Source organism: Oncorhynchus masou, chromosome 28, assembly GCF_036934945.1.
Source record: "Oncorhynchus masou masou isolate Uvic2021 chromosome 28, UVic_Omas_1.1, whole genome shotgun sequence".
NCBI classification, from domain to species: Eukaryota; Metazoa; Chordata; class Actinopteri; order Salmoniformes; family Salmonidae; genus Oncorhynchus; species Oncorhynchus masou.
In genome coordinates, this window is record NC_088239.1 from 79022583 (window position 1) to 79042953 (window position 20371).

Consider the following 20371-nt stretch of genomic DNA (forward strand, 5'->3'; position numbering starts at 1 on the left):
AGACCTACATTGATTTTCATTGGTTTTCGGCTAGAAAATACAAATATTTAGAGTTGGTGACAGCTTAGATAATAGATAAACAAAGATTGCAATCTCTATTTTTCCATAGACTGTGTTCAAGCTTAGGAAACATTCAAAATGTATTTTGAAATTTGGGTGAACTATCCCTTTAAATAAATTATCATCTGCATTAAATCTTGATTGGTCTACATTCGTTCAGTCATACTGTGTGTAGTGTAAACACAAATGTCACTTGACAGTTGTGCAATTGACCTTTTATGAACATGTTCCTAAACTTTAATGTTTGATGGTATATTAGCTACAGGAAACAAAACCTGACAAAGGAAGGTAGAGAATGCAGGATCTCAAACAGTCCCACAAACCTTCCAACTGTATGCCAGTTATCTGGTAGTAGTGGGGTTTTGCCCCACCTCAGGACAATGTGGTCGCGTTCATTAGTCACCAAATGGAAGAAAGTGGACTAAAATAGGCAAGGACTGCCTGGATTTGCAATGTTTGTTTTCCACTGCAAATCAAATTTGATCAAATCTCACTTGTCACATGCGCCGAATACAACAGGTGTAGACCTTAAAGTGAAATGCTTACTTACAAGCCCTTGCAGTTTTTAGAAAAATAAATGTTAAGTAAAAAATAATAATTAATTAAAGAGGGGCAGTAAAATAACAGTAGCGAGGCTATATACAGGGGGTACTGGTACAGAGTCAATGTGGAGACTATATCAGATACAGAGTCAATGTGGAGACATTATACAGGGGGTACCGGAACAGAGTCAATGTGGAGACTATACACAGGGGGTACCGGTACAGAGTCAATGTGGAGACTATATACAGGGGGTACCGATACAGAGTCAATGTGGAGACTATATACAGGGGTTACCGATATAGAGTCAATATGGAGACTATATGCAGGGGGTACCGATACAGAGTCAATGTGGAGGCTATATACAAGGGGTAAAGATACAGAGTCAATGTGGAGGCTATATACAGGGGGTACCGATACAGAGTCAATGTGGAGGCTATATACAAGGGGTAAAGATACAGAGTCAATGTGGAGGCTATATACAGGGGGTACCGATACAGAGTCAATGTGGAGACTATATACAGGGGGTACCGATACAGAGTCAATGTGGAGACTATATACAGGGGGTACCGATACAGAGTCAGTGTGGAGGCTATATACAGGGGGTACCGATACAGAGTCAATGTGGAGGCTATATACAGGGGGTACCGATACAGAGTCAATGTGAAGACTATATACAGGGGGTACCAATACAGAGTCAATGAGGAGGCTATATACAAGGGGTAAAGATACAGAGTCAATGTGGAGACTATATACAGGGGGTACCGATACAATGTCAATGTGGAGACTATATACAGGGGAGACTATATACAAGGTACAAGACGACAGGCAGACTCAGGTCAGACAGAGGTCGGTAATCCAGAGTAGTGGGGCAAAGGTACAAGACGACAGGCAGACTCAGGTCAGACAGAAGTCGGTAATCCAGAGTAGCGGGGCAAAGGTACAAGACGACAGGCAGACTCAGGTCAGACAGAGGTCGGTAATCCAGAGTAGCGGGGCAAAGGTACAAGACGACAGGCAGACTCAGGTCAGACAGAGGTCGGTAATCCAGAGTAGTGGGGCAAAGGTACAAGACGACAGGCAGACTCAGGTCAGACAGAGGTCGGTAATCCAGAGTAGTGGGGCAAAGGTACAAGACGACAGGCAGACTCAGGTCAGACAGAGGTCGGAAGTCCAGAGTAGTGGGGCAAAAGTACAGGACGTCAGGCAGGCTCAGGGTCAGGGCGGGCAGAAAAGGTCAGAACTGAGAAAAACAGGAAGAATCAATAGACAGGAACAGAGGGAAAAGCGCTGGTAGGCTTGATAAAACAAAACCAACTGGCAACAGACAAACAGAGAACACAGGTATAAGTACTCAGGGATAATGGAGATAATGGGTGACAGCTGGAGGGGGGTGGCGACAAGCACAAGGACAGGCGAAACAGATCAGGGCGTGACACATGGCAATAGACTGAACAGCCTACTGGACTTCTAAACCTGAAACTCAGGCAAATGTGCTCAAATAAACATTACAGTAATGTTAAAATATATACATAATATAATTACAATGAGCATGAGTGATAAATATATATATATATATATATATATATATATATATATATATATATATATATATATATATAGAATAGAAAACAGCCTAGCACCATAAATGAGCAATGCTTAGAATATGGTAATCGCTAACAGTCATTCTAAAATGCGCATCTAAAGCAAAATGCTAACGGTACTGCTAACGCTAGTCGGAGCCCGAGCTAGCTAACAAGCTATAAAATAAACCATAAAACTTAGCTCCACTTAACATGTCAGAGATCTCAAAGCACTTACGTTTAGATGCACGCACAATTAAACATGAGTCACCCATTATCTCCATTCAGTCCACAGGAGGAAAAGTTCAGCAGGAGGGAAAACTGTGGAAGTGTCACGCCCTGACCTTAGAGAGCCTTTTTATGTATCTATTTGGTTTGGTCAGGGTGTTATTTGGGGTGGGAATTCTATGTTTTGTTTTCTATGATTTTGTGTTTCTATGTTATGGCCAGGTATGGTTCTCAATCAGGGACAGCTGTCTAAATCAAATCAAATCAAATGTATTTATATAACCCTTTGTACATCAGCTGATATCTCAAAGTGCTGTACAGAAACCCAGCCTAAAACCCCAAACAGCAAGCAATGCAGGTGTAGAAGCACGGTGGCTAGGAAAAACTCCCTAGAAAGGCCAAAACCTAGGAAGAAACCTAGAGAGGAACCAGGCTATGTGGGGTGGCCAGTCCTCTTCTGGCTGTGCCGGGTGGAGATTATAACAGAACATGGCCAAGATGTTCAAATGTTCATAAATGACCAGCAGCACGGCCAGGTGGACTGGGGACAGCAAGTAGTCATCATGTCAGGTAGTCCTGAGGCATGGTCTGAGGGCTCAGGTCCTCCGAGAGAGAGAAAGAAAGAGAGAATTAGAGAATTTAAATTCACAGGACACCGGAATAGGACAGGAGAAGTACTCCAGATATAACAAACTGACCCTAGCCCCCCGACACATAAACTACCGCAGCATAAATACTGGAGGCTGAGACAGGAGGGTCAGGAGACACTGTGGCCCCATCCGATGATGGGACAGGGCCAAACAGGAAGGATATAACACCACCCACTTTGTTTGTGGCACTAATACCCTGTAAGCGTCACGGTTGTTTTTTTGTTTGTTGTTTTGTTGCCGACATTTTGAAATAAAAAGGAAAATGTACGCTCACCACGCTACACCTTGGTCTTCTTTCAGCAGCGGCCGTGACAGAACTACCCACCACCAAAGGACCAGGCAGCGTGGTAAAGAGGACTCCTGGACATGGGAGGAGATCCTGGACGGAAAGGGACCCTGGACGCAGGCTGGGGAGTATCGCCGTCCGAGGGAGGAGATGCGGGCAGCTAAGGCGGAGCGGCGGCGTAATGAGGAGGCAAGTCAGCGAAGCAGGCACGAGAGGCAGCCCCCAATTCTTTTTGGGGGAGGCACATGGGAAGATTGGCATAGTCGGAGGTTAGACCTGAGCCAACTCCCTGTGCTTACCATGGGGAGCATGTGACGGGTCAGGCACTGTGTTATGGGGTGATGCGCACAGTGTCTCGAGTGAGCATTCACAGGCCGGTGTGCTCTGTGCAAACGTCCCAAATTTTCCGGGTGGAAGTGGGCATCCAGCCAGAACAGGTTGTGCCAGCTCTACGCTCGAGACTGCCAGTGAGCCTTCACGGCCCAGTGTATCCGATGCCCGCCCCACGCACAAGTCCTCCTGTGTGTCTCTCCAGCCCGGTGAGTCCTGTGCCTGCGCCCAGGTAGAAGCCTCCAGTGATGATCCATGGCAAGAAGCCTCCAGTGATGATTCATGGCAAGAAGCCTACAGTGATGATCCATGGCAAGAAGCCTCCAGTGATGATCCATGGCACGAAGCCTCCAGTGATGATCCATCGCAAGAAGCCTCCAGTGATGATCCATGGCAAGAAGCCTCCAGTGATGATCCATGGCAAGAAGCCTCCAGTGATGATCCATGGCAAGAAGCCTCCAGTGATGATCCATGGCAAGAAGCCTCCAGTGATGATCCATGGCAAGAAGCCTCCAGTGATGATCCATGGCAAGAAGCCTCCAGTGATGATCCATGGCAAGAAGCCTCCAGTGATGATCCATGGCAAGAAGCCTCCAGTGATGATCCATGGCAAGAAGCCTCCAGTGATGATCCATGGCACAAAGCCTCCAACGACGGCCTCCAGTCTGGAGCCTCCAGCGACGGCCTCCAGTCCGGAGCCTCCAGCGAGGGTGCCCAGTCTGCGGCCGCAGCGAGGGTGCCCAGTCCGGGGCCCGCAACGAGGGTCCCCACACAAGAGGTGCCACCAAAGTGGGGTGAGCCAGTGGTGGAGCAGGGTCTGCGTCCTGCACCTGAGCCGCCACCGCGGATAGATGCCCACCCAGACCCTCCCCTATAGGTTCAGGTTTTGCAGCCAGAGTCCTCACCTTTGGGGGAAGGGGGGGGGGTTACTGTCAGTCCCTGACCTTAGAGAGCTTTTGTCTCTATTTGGTTTGGTCAGGGTGTGATATGGGGTGGGCATTCTATGTTTTGTTTTCTATGATTTTGTGTTTCTATATTTTGGCTGGGTATGGTTCTCAATCAGGGACAGCTGTCTATCATTGTCTCTGATTGGGAACCATACTTAGGTAGCCCTTTTTCCCTCCTTTCGTTGTGGATAGTTAACTTTGTTTGTGGCACTAATGCCCTCTAAGCTTCACTGTTGTTTTTTGTTGTTTTGTTGACGACATTCTGAAGTAAAAAGTAAAATGTACGCTCACCACGCTGCACCTTGGTCTTCTTCGAGCAGCGGCCGTGACGGGAAGTGCTCATCAGGATGTGGAAAGCACGTTTCTGACCACACAGCGTGCTTTGAAATCAACAACATAGGGCAGCAAGGGTAGACAGTCACTGAGAGGAATGACGTGAATACATGTGGTCCTCCAGATAGGAAGAAATGTAGAACAGAAGGCCTGTCTTTTGGTTTACCTGGCTGCCCCGTCACAAAAGGTGCTTGAGGTCACCAGATCAAGGCGAATGATACTGTGGAGGCCAGTGCAGGCTGTGAAGCAGCGCTGGATGAGGGGAGCCAACAAGATGCGGTGGTGGATCTGGTGACGGCTGCCCCCTCTGCCTAGGAACAGGCAACAGTAGTACCTCAATGGTGAAGGCTTTTAAGACCCCCGGGGGAGGAGCAGGAGGTCCTATTGACCCCTGGCAAGGTGTCAGCTGAAGACATCCGGACTGAAGACTGCAGAGCCACAGCGGCAGATATCATTACAGTGACCTAAACATCGATATTACGAAATTCATTATTATGTTTCTCATAAACATATAAGTTAAATTGTCATGTTTATTTAGTATGTTCACTGTATAAATTTCTTAAGAAGTTGAAGCACCTGTTGAATAAATTAAAATGAAAGGTAAATGAACACAAATGCATCAAGGTAACCTGCCTAAATTAATATCGCCCCGTAGCACTCACATCATTAATTCTAAGGTTTTAACATGGTCCACACAGTTGTGAAAAAGGCATGACAACACCTAGACTGTTCTCTCTGCTACCGCACAGCAAGCGGTACCAGTGCACCAGGTCTGGAACCAACAGGACACTGAAAAGATAACCCCCAAGCCATAAGACTGCTACCGCTTACACATAGACTGGTACCCACACACATAACATGCTCACACACACACACACACACACACACACACACACACACACACACACACACACACACACACACACACACACACACACACACACACACACACACACACACACACTTTTGCACTCACCACATACACTGCGGCCACAGCTCAGTCTATTGTCTATCCTGTTGCCTAGTCACTTTAGCCCTACCTACATGTACATAGCTACCTCAATGACCTCGTACCCCTGCACATCGACACAGTACCGGTACTCCCTGTATATAGCCATGTTACTTTTACTCGTTATTGTTATTCATTATTTATTGTGTATTTATTCCTCATGTGACTATTTATATTTTATATGTTTTCTCTTTAACTCTGCATTGCTGGAAAAGGACCCGTAAGTAAACATTTCATTGTTAGTCAACACCTGTTGTTTACAAAGCATGTGACAAATAACGTTTCATTTGATTCTACCCTGTCAATGATCAAACGATGACACCTTTGTAAGCCTCAATGACCAAAGCAACCCTGGTATAAATTACCATGAGTGAGGAGGTGTGTGGGCATGTTTCATGTGTTCAGGCCCACGTGAGCAGGACGTGTAGAAGCTACAGGAAGTCTGAGTGGCTATGAATAGCGCTTGGTGATGGATTGAATCCACATTGACAGGAAATTGTTTTCTCCCCAGGGCTCAAAGATCCACTCTGCTCTCTGTTTTTTAGAAAGAAAATAACCTGCTTGCCCAACTACCGGTTTCTGGGAAAACAAACTTTTTTTTGCTGAGTTTGCACGCTCAAAATCACAGTCTGAAATGGTCCATATTCAAGAGTTTCTGATTGTTATATCAAGATAGCTCGGCATGGACTTTCATGTTTGTGGAGATAATGTTTTGGGGGGGAATTTTATACAGAATTTTATACAACAGAACACTGAATAAGGACTATTCATCTATGTGATGTATTTGACACCAATCACTGAATACCATGCACGACAGGTCATAATAGCACATACTATTCATACATAAAATCATTTGGTGTAACCTACATGTAATGTACTCTGAATCAAGAAGAACAATCCCTTTATATCAAGAGGAAAACCATATCAACGGTTTCATTTGAGGGCTGATATTTTCAACAATGTACATAACATGAATACAGTGTAGGGAAAAGTACTGTATTTCCAAATAAGAATGTACTTCACATGATGTTGGTCTGTGTTGAAGCCTTCAAGCCCAATAGTTATTTGCTGTTAGGATCTTAAACTCAATTGTGCCATTATATAACTTGAATAACAAAAGATAGATTCAGGGGGACATGCAATTTGCAGGTTCACAAAGCTGACACTCTGCCCAGACCAACGGTTGCCCTAGAAAAAGAGGAACACACTGAACTGGTTGGTCATGGCCAGAGACGTCCCCAGTGCTTTGGGACAATCTCTGCAGTTTATACTGATAAGTAAATATCAGAACAGAATACTAATGTATTCAAAAGACAAGTAATTATTTTCAAAGTATGTATTTATGTATTCAAAGTAGACCTGTTTGTTTTACTCAGTCATTTATGAAACTTCCAGTTAGTAGGCCTAATTTCCCATCCGTTTACAACCTTTACAAGCACGTGTTCATTAAGTGTTTCTTGTTTTCTATTGGTTGAGATTATTGGTGGCCAATAGACATGTGTTGTTACTGCGCCAAATAGCTAATTTTTAAATAGAGCCGTGTTGTTTAAACAGGCAGCACAATTCTGATATTTTGCCTATTTTTTTGGCAAAAGAGCAGATCTGATGAGTCAAAAGACCAATTAGTGCAAAAACGCTCAGAATTGAGTTGCCTGTGTAAATGCAGCATTCTTGTGTCAGTTTTGTGTTGTGTTTCATGTATTTTAACCTGAGTGTTCCCTGGGTGTGTTTTCAGCTACCAATGGTTTGTAGTTATGTATGGTTTAACTTTCTCTGCAGTTTTTTAAATACGTATAAAATAAAACGAATAACTTTATTCAGATTCATAATTTTAAGCGTTTTGAGGTGGTATCACATGATGCCTGTAACAGGAGTCACGTATCATTTATTGTCAATCTTATTTTGAGAGATTTGGAATTTGCGTAAAGTTGCGCAAAATACGCCAACTGAAGCGCCTTTTACGGTCGAATGTAAACACCACGGTTCTCTCGCTCCTCCCTCCCGACCATCCCCCAATGCCCTCCACTCCCTCTTCATAGAACCTAATAAGTGATAAACTCCGGGACTGAAAATGGCGACGGCGGGGAGCCGGACCTCGTCGTCGGGAATATACGAGTCGAATAACAGCACAAACGTTGAAAGCTGTCTTCAAGGAAATTCAAGCACCCCTAGTCTTCCAAGCAGTCACGGTAAGGCGAAGAGTAGTACAGGGGAAAACTCACAATGGAGACGTAAAGATCTACGCAAAGTCCGAAGTGTGGATCTGGATAAACCTGAGTCGCTGCTCCTATCTCCTGAGACTGGGACGGCTCCGATATCCGCGCAGCTTCACTTCTTGTCCATTTCCTCGCCTGGTGCGGTCCAGGCTACTTTATTACAGAAAACACCCCACATTCAGCAGAGCAACTCACTAACTGATCACCCTCTCTCGGATAAAACGACTAATAGTTTGTCTACAGCCGCTCAGGAATTGTTGAAAACTTCTTTCAAAAACAGCAGCGACCATCTCAGTCCGGATAATGGTGCAACCGTAACTTCAATAGAAGTTAATACTACACAAAATAGGTAAGCTGTACATACAAGATTGACACTCACTGCATGGATTATTTGATAATCGTTATAATTTTTATCTTGTTGGTTGGATTCTGTCAGTTGCAGAGTTCTATATTAATTTGTGAGATTTCGTCATCTTGGCGCACGTTTCTATCAATTTTTGAAACTTGCAATAGCGATTTATGAAATGCAAGTGCGTGTTTACTGTAAGCATTGTTTTTATGACAATAAAACGTTTTTATTGGTTTATAAATAATTAATTAATAATGGTTCTGGGTCTTTTATGTAGGCTTTTTCAAAAGCATATGTCAAAATATCAAAGACAAGATAATTCAAGGTTGGTAATTGTCCAACTTGTATCAAATTGTAATTGTCACATGCTCCGAATACAACAGGTGTAGTAGACCTTACCGTGAAATGCTTACTTACCAGCTCTCATGTAGAAGGACCATTTGTGTAGGCTATGTGTATTTTGGAAGTAGAGGCTAAAGTGTCTATTTACAGATGTGCCACGGTCAGCAGCACTAGGTTGCACTACCAATAGGTTTTCTGAGAGTAAGACATTTCAATGTCATCACGGTACACACAGAAAAACAGCTAATGTTTTAACGGAATTGTTTATTATTAAAAAGTTAATTGTGAAAGAAATTCTGTGTGACAACCTTTACAGTAGGTCAAGTGCTTTAAGCAGGTATCCCGTTCTGCTGTTTTTCCATTTATAGAACATCCTTTGTTATGCAATGTTCTACGATTCAAATGAATTTGTCCTGTGTACTGTGATCACACAGTTCTGTGATGGTTGCTATTAAAAATCAGCCAACTTCTATACATTTCCTTTTGTGAGTAGTGTTTAACAATCAACATCTTAGTGTTCATTATTTTTATTTAACCTTTATTTTACTAGGCAAGTCAGTTAAGAACAAATTCTTATTTACAATGACGGTCTACCGGGAAACAGTGGGTTAACTGCCTTGTTCAGGGGCAGAACGACAGAAATTTACCTTGTCAGCTCAGGGATTCGATCCACCAACCTTCAAACCGCTAGTCTACCTGGTTCATGGTGGGGTGGGTATTCTCCTAAACTAACATGGAATTGTTTTAAGATTGGTCATACCATGGATCATTTAGCTATTTGATTTATAATTTTAGGACCCCTGTAAGTTTAAAACAAAACATTTAAAATGCTTTTGATAAAATATTGAATTTGGCATTTATTGCTATAGCCCATAGAAACAAATTGAATAACACATTCATAAATGGCAAAACAGACACTCATAAGGATTTGAAGTGTCTGTCCTATGTCTAGGAGATATAAGAAAGCTCAGCAAATATTTTTGTTTTTTGGACACTCATTTTACCACCATCGTGTTCGTTAGAGTCTTCCCTTTCCATAGTGGAGGCATATTAGTTTGGACACACGTTGGCATGATCACGTGATCACACGTTGGCATGATCACACGTTGGCATGATCACATGATCACACGTTGGCATGATCACACGTTGGCATGATCACATGATCACACGTTGGCATGATCACACGTTGGCATGATCACATGATCACACGTTGGCATGATCACATGATCACACGTTGGCGTGATCACACGTTGGCGGTACCAACTTCAGACAAGTCCTGGGCGGTTTGTGGGGGTTGTAGAGCAGAATGGAGGACACCATCGTGGTGGTCATAGTTAGTAGGCCAAACCATTCAGATGTTAGACATTTTTCGTGATGTCCCCTGGTCTGACAAACAGCGCTGTAAAAACTATCAGACTTTGATGGAGATTTTTGTATTATGTTAAATAGATTGCTGCACGGGTGCGTCAATAGACTCTTAAGGGTTAATGAGTGACAGGCGTATTAACAGGCAGCCCAATTCTGATATTCTCAGATCTTTTCACATCAGCTCTTTTTCAGAGCTGAACTGATTGGTCCAAAGACCTATTAGTGAATAAAAAAAATATATCAGACTTGGGCTTCCTTTCTCAACACAGCCATATAACGTAAAGATCAGCCCGGGATGAATGACAGCTTTTTAGAAAGGAAAGATTGTGAGATGAGAATTTGTTGCAACATGAGACATTGGCTTTTGGAACGGTACAGATAATGAAAGATGAATAGGACGTTGAAAGCTAAAGAAATGGATGGAAAGAGAGCTGGATCCCATTGTGGTGTTTCTTGTCCGGGATAATGGGCTAAGGCAAACCATCAGTATCCCCTCACCGCACAAAGGTAAAATTCCAACAAACTCAACTCCACTGTTGGACCTCAGAGGCCCAAGCCCTTTTCTGCACACAATAGTTTCCCGGTTGAACTTTAGTCCTCTCTCTACTGATCCTTGGGCCAATGAAATATAGAGACAATAATGAATGTGAAGTATATATTATACTCTTTTTTTTTCATTTAGTAGAGCAAGACATCACAAGCCAAACCCATAATTGGCATGTTTTATTTAGTGAGGCATCATTGTGTCAATAGCTTGCAGGGACTTGCATTACAGAAAGCATAGCAGTAAACACAATCCCATATCAGATATTTTATTACACTTAAAAGCTGAAGAAGTTGAGGGAAATATCTTAGTCATGGGTTTGTCAGAGTTTGCATAGACATGCACTACATGACCAAAAGTGTATGGACATCTGCTCATCGAACATCTCATTACGAAATCATGGGCATTAATATGGAGTTGGTTCCCCATTGCTGTTATAACAGCCTCCACTCTGGGAAGGCTTTCCACTAGATGTTGGAACATTGCTGTGGGGACTTGCTTCCTTTCAGCCACAAGAGCATTAGTGAGTTTGGGCACTGATGTTGTGCGATTAGGCTTGGCGTTCCAATTCATCCCAAAGGTGTTCGATGGGCTCTGTGCAGGACAGTCAAGTTCTTCCACACCGATCTCGACAAACCATTTCTGTATGGACCTGGCTTTGTGCACAGGGGCATTGTCATGCTGAAACAGGAAAGGGACTTCCCCAAACTGTTGCCACAAAGTTGGAAGCACAGAATCTTCTAGAATGTCATTGTATGCGGTAGCGTTCAGATTTCCCTCCACTGGAACGAAAGGGCCTAGCCCGTACAATGGAAAAACAGCCCCAGACCATTATTCCTCCTCCACCAAACTTTACACTTGGCACAATGCATTGCGGCAAGTAACGTTCTCTTGGCATCTGCCAAACCCAGATTAGTCTGTCGAACTCGGCAATGGAAATCAATTTCATGAACCTCCTGACGAACAGTTATTGTGCTGACGTTGCTTCCAGAGGCAGTTTGGAACTCGGTAGTGAGTGTTGCAACTGAGGACAGACAATTTTTTTGGGGCGTCCCGTTCTGTGAGCTAGTGTGGCCTACTGCTTCGCGGCTGAGCCGTTGTTGCTCCTAGACCCTTCCACTTCACAATAACAGCGCTTTATTTATTTATTTTTATTTTACCTTTATTTAACCAGGCAAGTCAGTTAAGAACAAATTCTTATTTTCAATGACGGCCTGGGAACAGTGGGTTAACTGCCTGTTCAGGGGCAGAACGACAGATTTGTACCTTGTCAGCTCGGGGGTTTGAACTCGCAACCTTTCGGTTGCTAGTCCAACGCTCTAACCACTAGGCTACCCTGCCGCCCGCTTACAGTTTACCGAGGCAGCTCTCGCAGGGCAGAAATTTGACTAACTGACTTGTTGGAAAGGTGCCATCCTATGACGGTGACACGTTGAAAGTCACTGAGCTCTTCAGTAAGGCCATTATACTTCCAGTGTTTGTTGACAGATTGCATAGATGTGTGCTCAAATTTTATACACCTGTCAGCAACGGGTGTGGCTGAATCCACTAATTTGAAGGGGTGTTCACATACTTTTGTGTATATAATGTAGTTTCAATATTCGACATAATTAGGCTAATGCTCAGGCAAATGCCTTTAGGCTTTCACATCCTATTGAAATGCTCTAGCTGGACATGTTGTGTGCTTTCAAGGACGGCTGGTGTGTTCTACTCCACGCCAGCACTCACATATTGTAGAATCTACATCGTGATTTTGAGTCAGATAAAGCGAAACGCCTCGGTTTGCGTCTGCAAACTGAATCACTCACTGAAATGTTGCCTCAGGAATATCAAAGAGTGTCGTGGAGCTATTCGTAGCTGTGTTGTCCTCCCTGAACAACCCTTGCTGGTAGAAGATGAGCCATCCGACAGGTGTTGCCGACGTTTCTGCCGACGTTTCAAAAAGCAGGTGTGTTAAGTCAGAACCTCGTTGACTACTCGTAAACTACAGTTGTCTTACTGATGAGAGATCAAAAGAGAATTTAGTCAAACATCTCTTTCTCCTCTGGCTGACACAGTTTCTTCGGATTTAAATAAATCACAGGCCTGGATTGCTTCTTCCCTTGCTATCTACAGTGACGGTTACACATTAAGGTCAGGTGTTTCTTTGAACTCTATTTGTATGCTTCACACTAACTACAGGGAAGACTCGATTGGGCACACTGAATGTCTCATGTCTCGCAAGGTCCCTTATTTAAAGATGCACTATGCAGAAATCGCTCCGCCATTTCCTGGTTGCAAAAATTCTAATAGTTAACTTAATTTCAGTTTGTGACAAAACCAAGCAATATTTAGTGTAGAGAATCATTGTAGCATCTAAACCACTGTGAAGTATATTTTCCATAACCAAAACTATTGTTTTAAGCTATCTGAAGCTGGTGTACAAGACACAAAAACAAAACTTAAGAACCGAAGCATATAAATAGTGCACATAGAACATATCTACCGCTTCTTAGACTTGCTTTCAATGAGACTGAATGATCTATAACTCACATTTCTATGTGAGTTTTGGTCTGGTCACCCAAAAAAGTTTCATATTGCAGCTTTAATTCATAGAGGTCTAATCAAAGTTAGTATTTGAGGGAGATGATATAATGGTAGGTACGATACATTATGTGGCCTACCTTTTTTGGAGAAGTTTCATGGCTTCACCATGTATGCTGTATTATTTATCCAGTTGGTGCCCTACATATCCTGTCTACATTGTGAGGTTGAGGTCTAATGGAAGAGAGAAGATATCATTTGCACTGCCTCGGGGCCAGAACATCCCCCAACCACGGCCTCAACCGGTCACTCAAACAAGAAAAGCTGCACCTTCATTGGCTTTTCGTCCATATTTTCTCAGCTTGGCCATTTTAAGTTATTGGAGCTCTTGCTTGGCTCTGTGGTATGTTTACAATGAAACTGGACACAATTGACCAGGGCCTTCACCTCAACTGACCAGTTGGCACTTGAAAGTCTGATCGTAGTGGAACCTGACTATTGTGCTTTTTGCTTCTGAAGGACAGAAGTTTCCGTTGGAAAAGAAGAAGCTGGTATGTGGCCAATGGGTGTTCCCTACCCACGGGGTCGCAATTAATTTGTTTGCATTTCCAGCGGATGTGGCAGGAGTTCTGACGTTGTGGTTTACAGTAGACCGACAGTCTGATGCAGGATAAGATATGCCCTCCCCTGGAAAAGTGTATGTCCTACCATCATGTGTCCAAGCACTCGGCGTTGCGTCGTGCATAAGGACTTAAATATACAACGGCTGTCATCCAGTCAGCATTCAGGGCTCGACTAACCCAGTTTATAAAGTAGCCTATATCTTGTACTGTGGTTGTGTTTGTACACCTCGTTTAAACTCCTCATAACCTTGGCTGGTAGCTTGTATTCTTAACTGCACAAACCCCTTGCTATTATCGGCAGTCTCATCAGACCAGAGGTAATTTGTGAAGCACATTTCCTTTGGACTACACCCCTTCCAAAAATCACCAAGTAGACATTTCTGGAAAAAAAAGACAGTCCCCTCTGCACATTGCTTAGGATCCATAATTGAGAGTTTCCTGAAGTAATTTCATCTCACATTTTATTTAGCTGATGCTGTTCAGGGCTTAGGTTTCAAACACAGCTTGACTCAATTGTCAAGCTGGTGGCGATGTTGAAGATTTCAAGAAATATTTGGGCTTAAGTCATGTTTGTCTTCAGTCGTTTTCAGCCTGGGGGGGGCATCATGTCATTAACGTCTTGTTATCCTGTCATCGTGATAGAATGAGTCATCGTGGCTCCAACACTGGGATGGTCACTGAACAGCTGGGGGGGAGTGGCTGTTTTGGAGTCAGATTAGTAGCTGGTTAACATCTGGATGCCCAATGACTCCATGGGTGAAGTAGAGGGAAAGCCTATGAAGAACAAACCCCTTGGCCCTTCAAAGAGTATGACCTCACGTCATCTCAAAGACTGTGGGTGTCAGTGAAGTCATATGGGAAAAATGATACCAGCATGGATGTGATTTCTAGAAAGAGCTGCAAATGTTCACTTCAGACTGTTAACCTATACAGAAAGGCGGGTCAATGCTCATCAACCAAAGTTCTAGATAGGGCTGGGATGGTACCAGTGTTGCGATATGTTATCCATGTCAGAAATGAAAACATGAAACAGATCCAGCTCTTTGGTCCTTTAAAAACCTGCGGTATATAAAATATTGTGTGTTTTAGCTTGAAAAATAAATACATGTGACTCAGGATGACAACACAATGATGTTTGTTTCCAACGTCAGGACTGTTTTCCTAAAGAAGTTACATCCACTTCGTGTTTTGTTTCCTTGCCACAATACTAAGGAGTATATGGTGATACTGGTACTGGTATCGTCCCGGCGCTAGATCCAGTGTTCAATGCAGGGTCGGCAAGTCTCGTTTGAGTGTAAAATGAGGCACTTTACTTCCCGGGGATAGTATGGAGCCGTTGGAGTCAAGGGGAGCCACCGATCTCCTCCCACCGAATCACATGACTACTGCTGAGTGCTTTGATCTGGTCATCCAGAACTGGTTTGTCCGCAGCCCCTATGTCAACTGCCAACTCCACCATCAAGGTATGTTAAAAGGCGCTATGTTTATGTTTTGTGGAGGAGATGGCCGCAGACAGATCGGTTTTCAATGACTCAGCGTAGCTTTCAACATTTTTAGTTTACTGAATCATTTTAATTCAAGGATTGGGATTTTCCAGACAGATTTTTTTGCAGACAGGATTGGTTTTACTGGTATTTCTTTGACAAATATTCACATTCAATATATTGCCCTGTTTACACTTCTTCTTCTAGTATCTAGTGGGAAATACGTCTGTTTTTCAGGGTTTGATTCAGAGCTGTTCTAACCTCTACATTTTATAGTGATGGACGTGACATTTTTTTTAATCACACAAACAACGCAACTTTGAGTCAGACACTGTTATTGAAAAGTAGCTCTCACCGTTATCCATTCCATAAAACTCCTGGCCAAGGTTCAAGACTTGCCTGGGTAAATGCAAAGCTTTTATAAAGACAACATGGCAATGTTTATAACGAGCAGTCACTTCAAGACTGGAGCAGCCCGAAGCATCTGAAATGCACTGTTGCTAGGCAGACCAGGGGCTGGAATGCTCTCATTCTATTCTTCACATGGGGGGGGTCAGAAGCCAGCTTTTGTCCTTCTCCACTCTCCAACTCCTTCTGAAAAAGCCTAATGCTATTTGTGATAATTGGTATATGATTTAAGACTGGGGAGCCAATACTACTGTGTTCACAGAAAACACATGTCTCACGCTCGACGTGTGCGGTGCTATAGCATCATCAGCATGAACGACGATTGCTGGATAATGTTTGACTGTGGTTTTGGAACAGAAGGGATGTTCTTAGAAGCCCATGTTAATGTATCATCTTTTAAATGGATTTGGGGGCAAATAGCCGTTCAAACGAAAGACATCTTTTAACCAAGACCTTACCTGATAGCTGTTGGGTTTCCGATGGTAATGTGTTGTTGAGAGAGAGGCCTAGTTGTCGGTCTGTTTTCTATGGTCCTGCCCCAGTGGGTTGTGGGTTGGCCCTGGACTCCAGAGGGTTGGAGGCTGAGTTTGACTGTTTTGTCTAACCAGCCTGCCTGGGCCTCTCCACGTTCACCAGAACTGGCTGTTTAAAGCCCGGGGTTAGCTCAACACTCAGAGCTGGAGGCCGCTAACAAAAGGCCCGGATATTTCCATCCCCATTAGGCGTGTGAGCAGGCCTAGGGGTCCCCTCCCAGATTCTGTTTAGTTAGCAGCAGGACGAGGCAAGCTGGAGATTACATGTGAAAAGTAAACACATGGGTCCCTGCCTAATCAGGGCCAGATTACCAGTTAAAACAACAGGTCTCCTGCTGGCCCTCCGTATATGCATTCAACACACAGCCAACATACACACAGACATCGACGTGTATACACACACACACACACTTTCACATGACATGTTCTGAAAACAGACCTCCAAAAATCATATGTCGCTAACACTACACACGACTTCAAAGTTGAAGCAGCAAGTAAGTAGACACTGATATGATATACACTGAACAAAAATATACATGCAACATGTAAACTATTGGTCCTATGTTTCATGAACTGAAATAAAGGTCCCAGAAATTGTCCACACGCCCAAAGCTTATTTCGCTACGATTTTGTGCACAAATTTGTTTACATCCCTGTTAGTGAGCATTTTCTCCTTTGCCAAGATAATCCATCCACCTCACAGGTCTGGCATATCAAGAAGCTGATTAAACAGCATGACCAGTACACAGGTGCACCTTGTGCTGGGGACAAAAGGCCACTCTAAAATGTACCGTTTTGTCACACCACACAATGCCACAGATGTCTCAAGTTTTGAGGGAGCGTGCAACTGGCATGGTGACTGCAGGAATGTTCACCAGATTTGTTGTCAGAGAATTTAATGTTCTCTACCATGAGTATTTCTGTCTGTAATAAAGCTTTTAAATTTTTATTTTTATAGGGAAAACCTCATTCTGATTGGTTAGATCAGGGCCTAATTTATTTATTTCAATTGACTGATTTCCTTCTATGAGCCGTAATTCTGTAAAGTTGTTGAAATTGTTGCATGATGTGTTATATTATTGGTGTGTTCTAGAGGCTTACAGGGGGGTGAAGGGTAATCTTGAATGCTGATAAAGAATGCATGGCTTGTAGTTTTGGTTTAATATTTTCCAGAAGGTGGGGTCAAGGACAGCTAAATATTGACCAGTGCCTCTGACGATTAGCTGCCAAGCTCCTAACAACATTCTGTTCATGTATTGCTCCACTTCTTTCTTCTGCTGATGTGCTAATGTATAGTGGCAGAGAAACAAACAAGTTGTGCAATCTCTGTTTCTCCCAAAGCAGTTTATATGTCCATTTATGCGTTGTATGAGGACCTTGCTTTGAATTTGCTGTGTTAAAATAACGTCCCCTGGCTGGCATGTTCAGCTCGGGTGGCCCTCCCATTTGTTACAGTCAAAGCTGTTTTTGGAAGGGCTTAGAAATGTTTACTTAGCCACGCCTTTCTTCCACCGTGCGTTCATCCGGGCAGCTGCCTTGGCCTCCACACACTCCCCTTGGGTCACTGTTCCACACTTGTTTTCCTTTTTTGTCTTTCTTTGTGCTTTTCAGGTCAAGTTGTTTTTGTTTCATGCCATGTTTCCTCAAGCAGCTGAAAACGCTGGCTTGTGCCTGGCTGAATGCAGCCGTATTCACCTTTTTGCCCTCATCGGAGTATCCCTGCCCTTCGACCACAGAGATGGTAGCACTTTTCTTCAACTAATCACGAGCCAGTTTGAATGAGTCTCGGAAGAGATTACGTCAGTGGAGGCTGCTGAGGGGGAGGACGGAACTGAGCGAATGGACTGGCATCAAACACATGGAAACCATGTGTTTGGTGCATTTGATACTATTCCACAGATTCCGCTCCAGCCATAACCATGTGCCTATTCTCCCCAATTAAGGTGTCACCAACCTCCTGTGGACTACACGTGTAGTCGGAGGCTCTTGTTAGCATCTCGCGATCTTGAAGGTCAGGAACCTGTCTGCCCCCCCCACCCCCCGGTGACGGTCAGGAACCTGTCTGACCCCCTCACGTGACGGTCAGAAACCTGTCTGACGGTCCCCCCCCCCCGGTGACGGTCAGGAACCTGTCTGACCCCCTCACGTGACGGTCAGGAACCTGTCTGCCCCCCCGTGAGGGTCAGGAACCTGTCTGCCCCCCGTGAGGGTCAGGAACCTGTCTGCCCCCTCACGTGACGGTCAGGAACCTGTCTGACCCCCTCACGTGACGGTCAGGAACCTGTCTGACCCCCCCCCCCCGTGAGGGTCATCTCCACAGTTTTCGTTCGACATGCTGATCTGACTTCACTGATGTGATTCGTTTGCTCTGTTTTAATGTCTACAGTCTCAGACTTAAAGTTGTGGCCGTGCCAAAGCTCACCTTTCCTGGAACGACCTGTCAAAATGCCAACGCTGAAAGCGACGTCCAACTGATATTTTGCAATGATGTTCTTAGTTAGGCACAAGGGCTATTTGATCACTGAATAAAAATACTTCAGCCGCAATGTATCTATAAAAGTATGAGCTAAATGTGATTGCATGAAAATATCCAAGGCAGGAATAGCCAGATGCACTTTCTAATGTCCTAGACGTAGCCAAGAAACATAATGGATGGAGAGAACTAGGCAGTTCTACTACAGTGCCAACTTTGCATATTTCTTGCGTGCGCTCGCTCTCTCGCGTGCGCTCTCTCTCTCTCTCTCTCTCCTTCACTCCCTCTCTCTCTCTCTCTCCTTCACTCCCTACCTGTCAGTGGTGCACGAGGAGAGGCCATGCATGTGATTCTCTGGGCAGATTTGGACTCAAGTCGCTTTCACATGTGACTGGGGAGGGCCCGCAGAAACCCTGTGAATTGCGCTGCTGCTGTTGCCTCTGCTCACAGTGGGGACGGATGAGTTGAGCAAGAGAGAACGTAAGAAAGAGGGATATTTAGAGGGTGGGGGGAGGGGGGTGCAGACCCCAGCCACCCCTGACCTGAGAGGGGCTCCCATGGGCTTCAAGCTTTTTGTGTTAAGAATTATTACTTTTTTTTTTTAGAGGGAGAGGTGCTTTCATCGTGTACCCACTATGGGCCATGTGATTCATCGTGTACTCTCCTGTGGCTCCGTGTGATTCATGGTATACCCCCCCCCGTGGGTCCCCCCCCCCCGTGGGTCAGTGTGATTCATGGTATACCCCCCCCCCTGTGGGTCAGTGTGATTCATGGTATACCCCCCCCTGTGGGTCAGTGTGATTCATGGTATACCCCCCCCCTGTGGGTCGTGTGATTCATGGTATACCCCCCCCCGTGGGTCAGTGTGATTCATGGTATACCCCCCGTGGGTCAGTGTGATTCATGGTATACCCCCCGTGGGTGTGTGATTCACAGTATACCCCCCCCCCGTGGGTCAGTGTGATTCATGGTATACCCCCCCCCCCCCCTGTGGGGATTCATGGTATACCCCCTGTGGGTCAGTGTGATTCATGGTATACCCCCTGTGGGTCAGTGTGATTCATGGTATACCCCCCTGTGGGTCAGTGTGATTCATGGTATACCCCCCTGTGGGTCAGTGTGATTCATGGTATACCCCCGTGGGTCAGTGTGATTCATGGTATACCCCCGTGGGTCAGTGTGATTCATGGTATACCCCCCCCGTGGGTCAGTGTGATTCATGGTATGCCCCCCCCCCCGTGGGTCAGTGTGATTCATGGTATACCCCCCGTGGGTCAGTGTGATTCCCCCCCGTGGGTCAGTGTGATTCATGGTATACCCCCCCGTGGGTCAGTGTGATTCATGGTATACCCCCCCCCCGTGGGTCAGTGTGATTCATGGTATACCCCCCTGTGGGTCAGTGTGATTCATGGTATACCCCCCCCGTGGGTCAGTGTGATTCCCCCGTGGGTCAGTGTGATTCATGGTACCCCCCCCCCCCCGTGGGTCAGTGTGATTCATGGTATACCCCCCCCGTGGGTCAGTGTGATTCATGGTATACCC

At 44.7% G+C, this 20371-nt stretch overlaps 1 protein-coding gene across 1 annotated transcript in view; it reads left to right on the forward strand.

The window, feature by feature from the left end:
* The first annotated feature begins 8007 nt into the window (after positions 1-8007).
* The window catches only part of map3k1 (mitogen-activated protein kinase kinase kinase 1, E3 ubiquitin protein ligase), a 60684-nt gene continuing 48320 nt past the window's right edge, over positions 8008-20371 (forward strand). The window contains 1 exon segment of the mRNA XM_064943497.1: positions 8008-8531. Within this exon segment, the coding sequence (XP_064799569.1) occupies positions 8038-8531 (494 nt within the window). The 5' untranslated portion in view covers positions 8008-8037.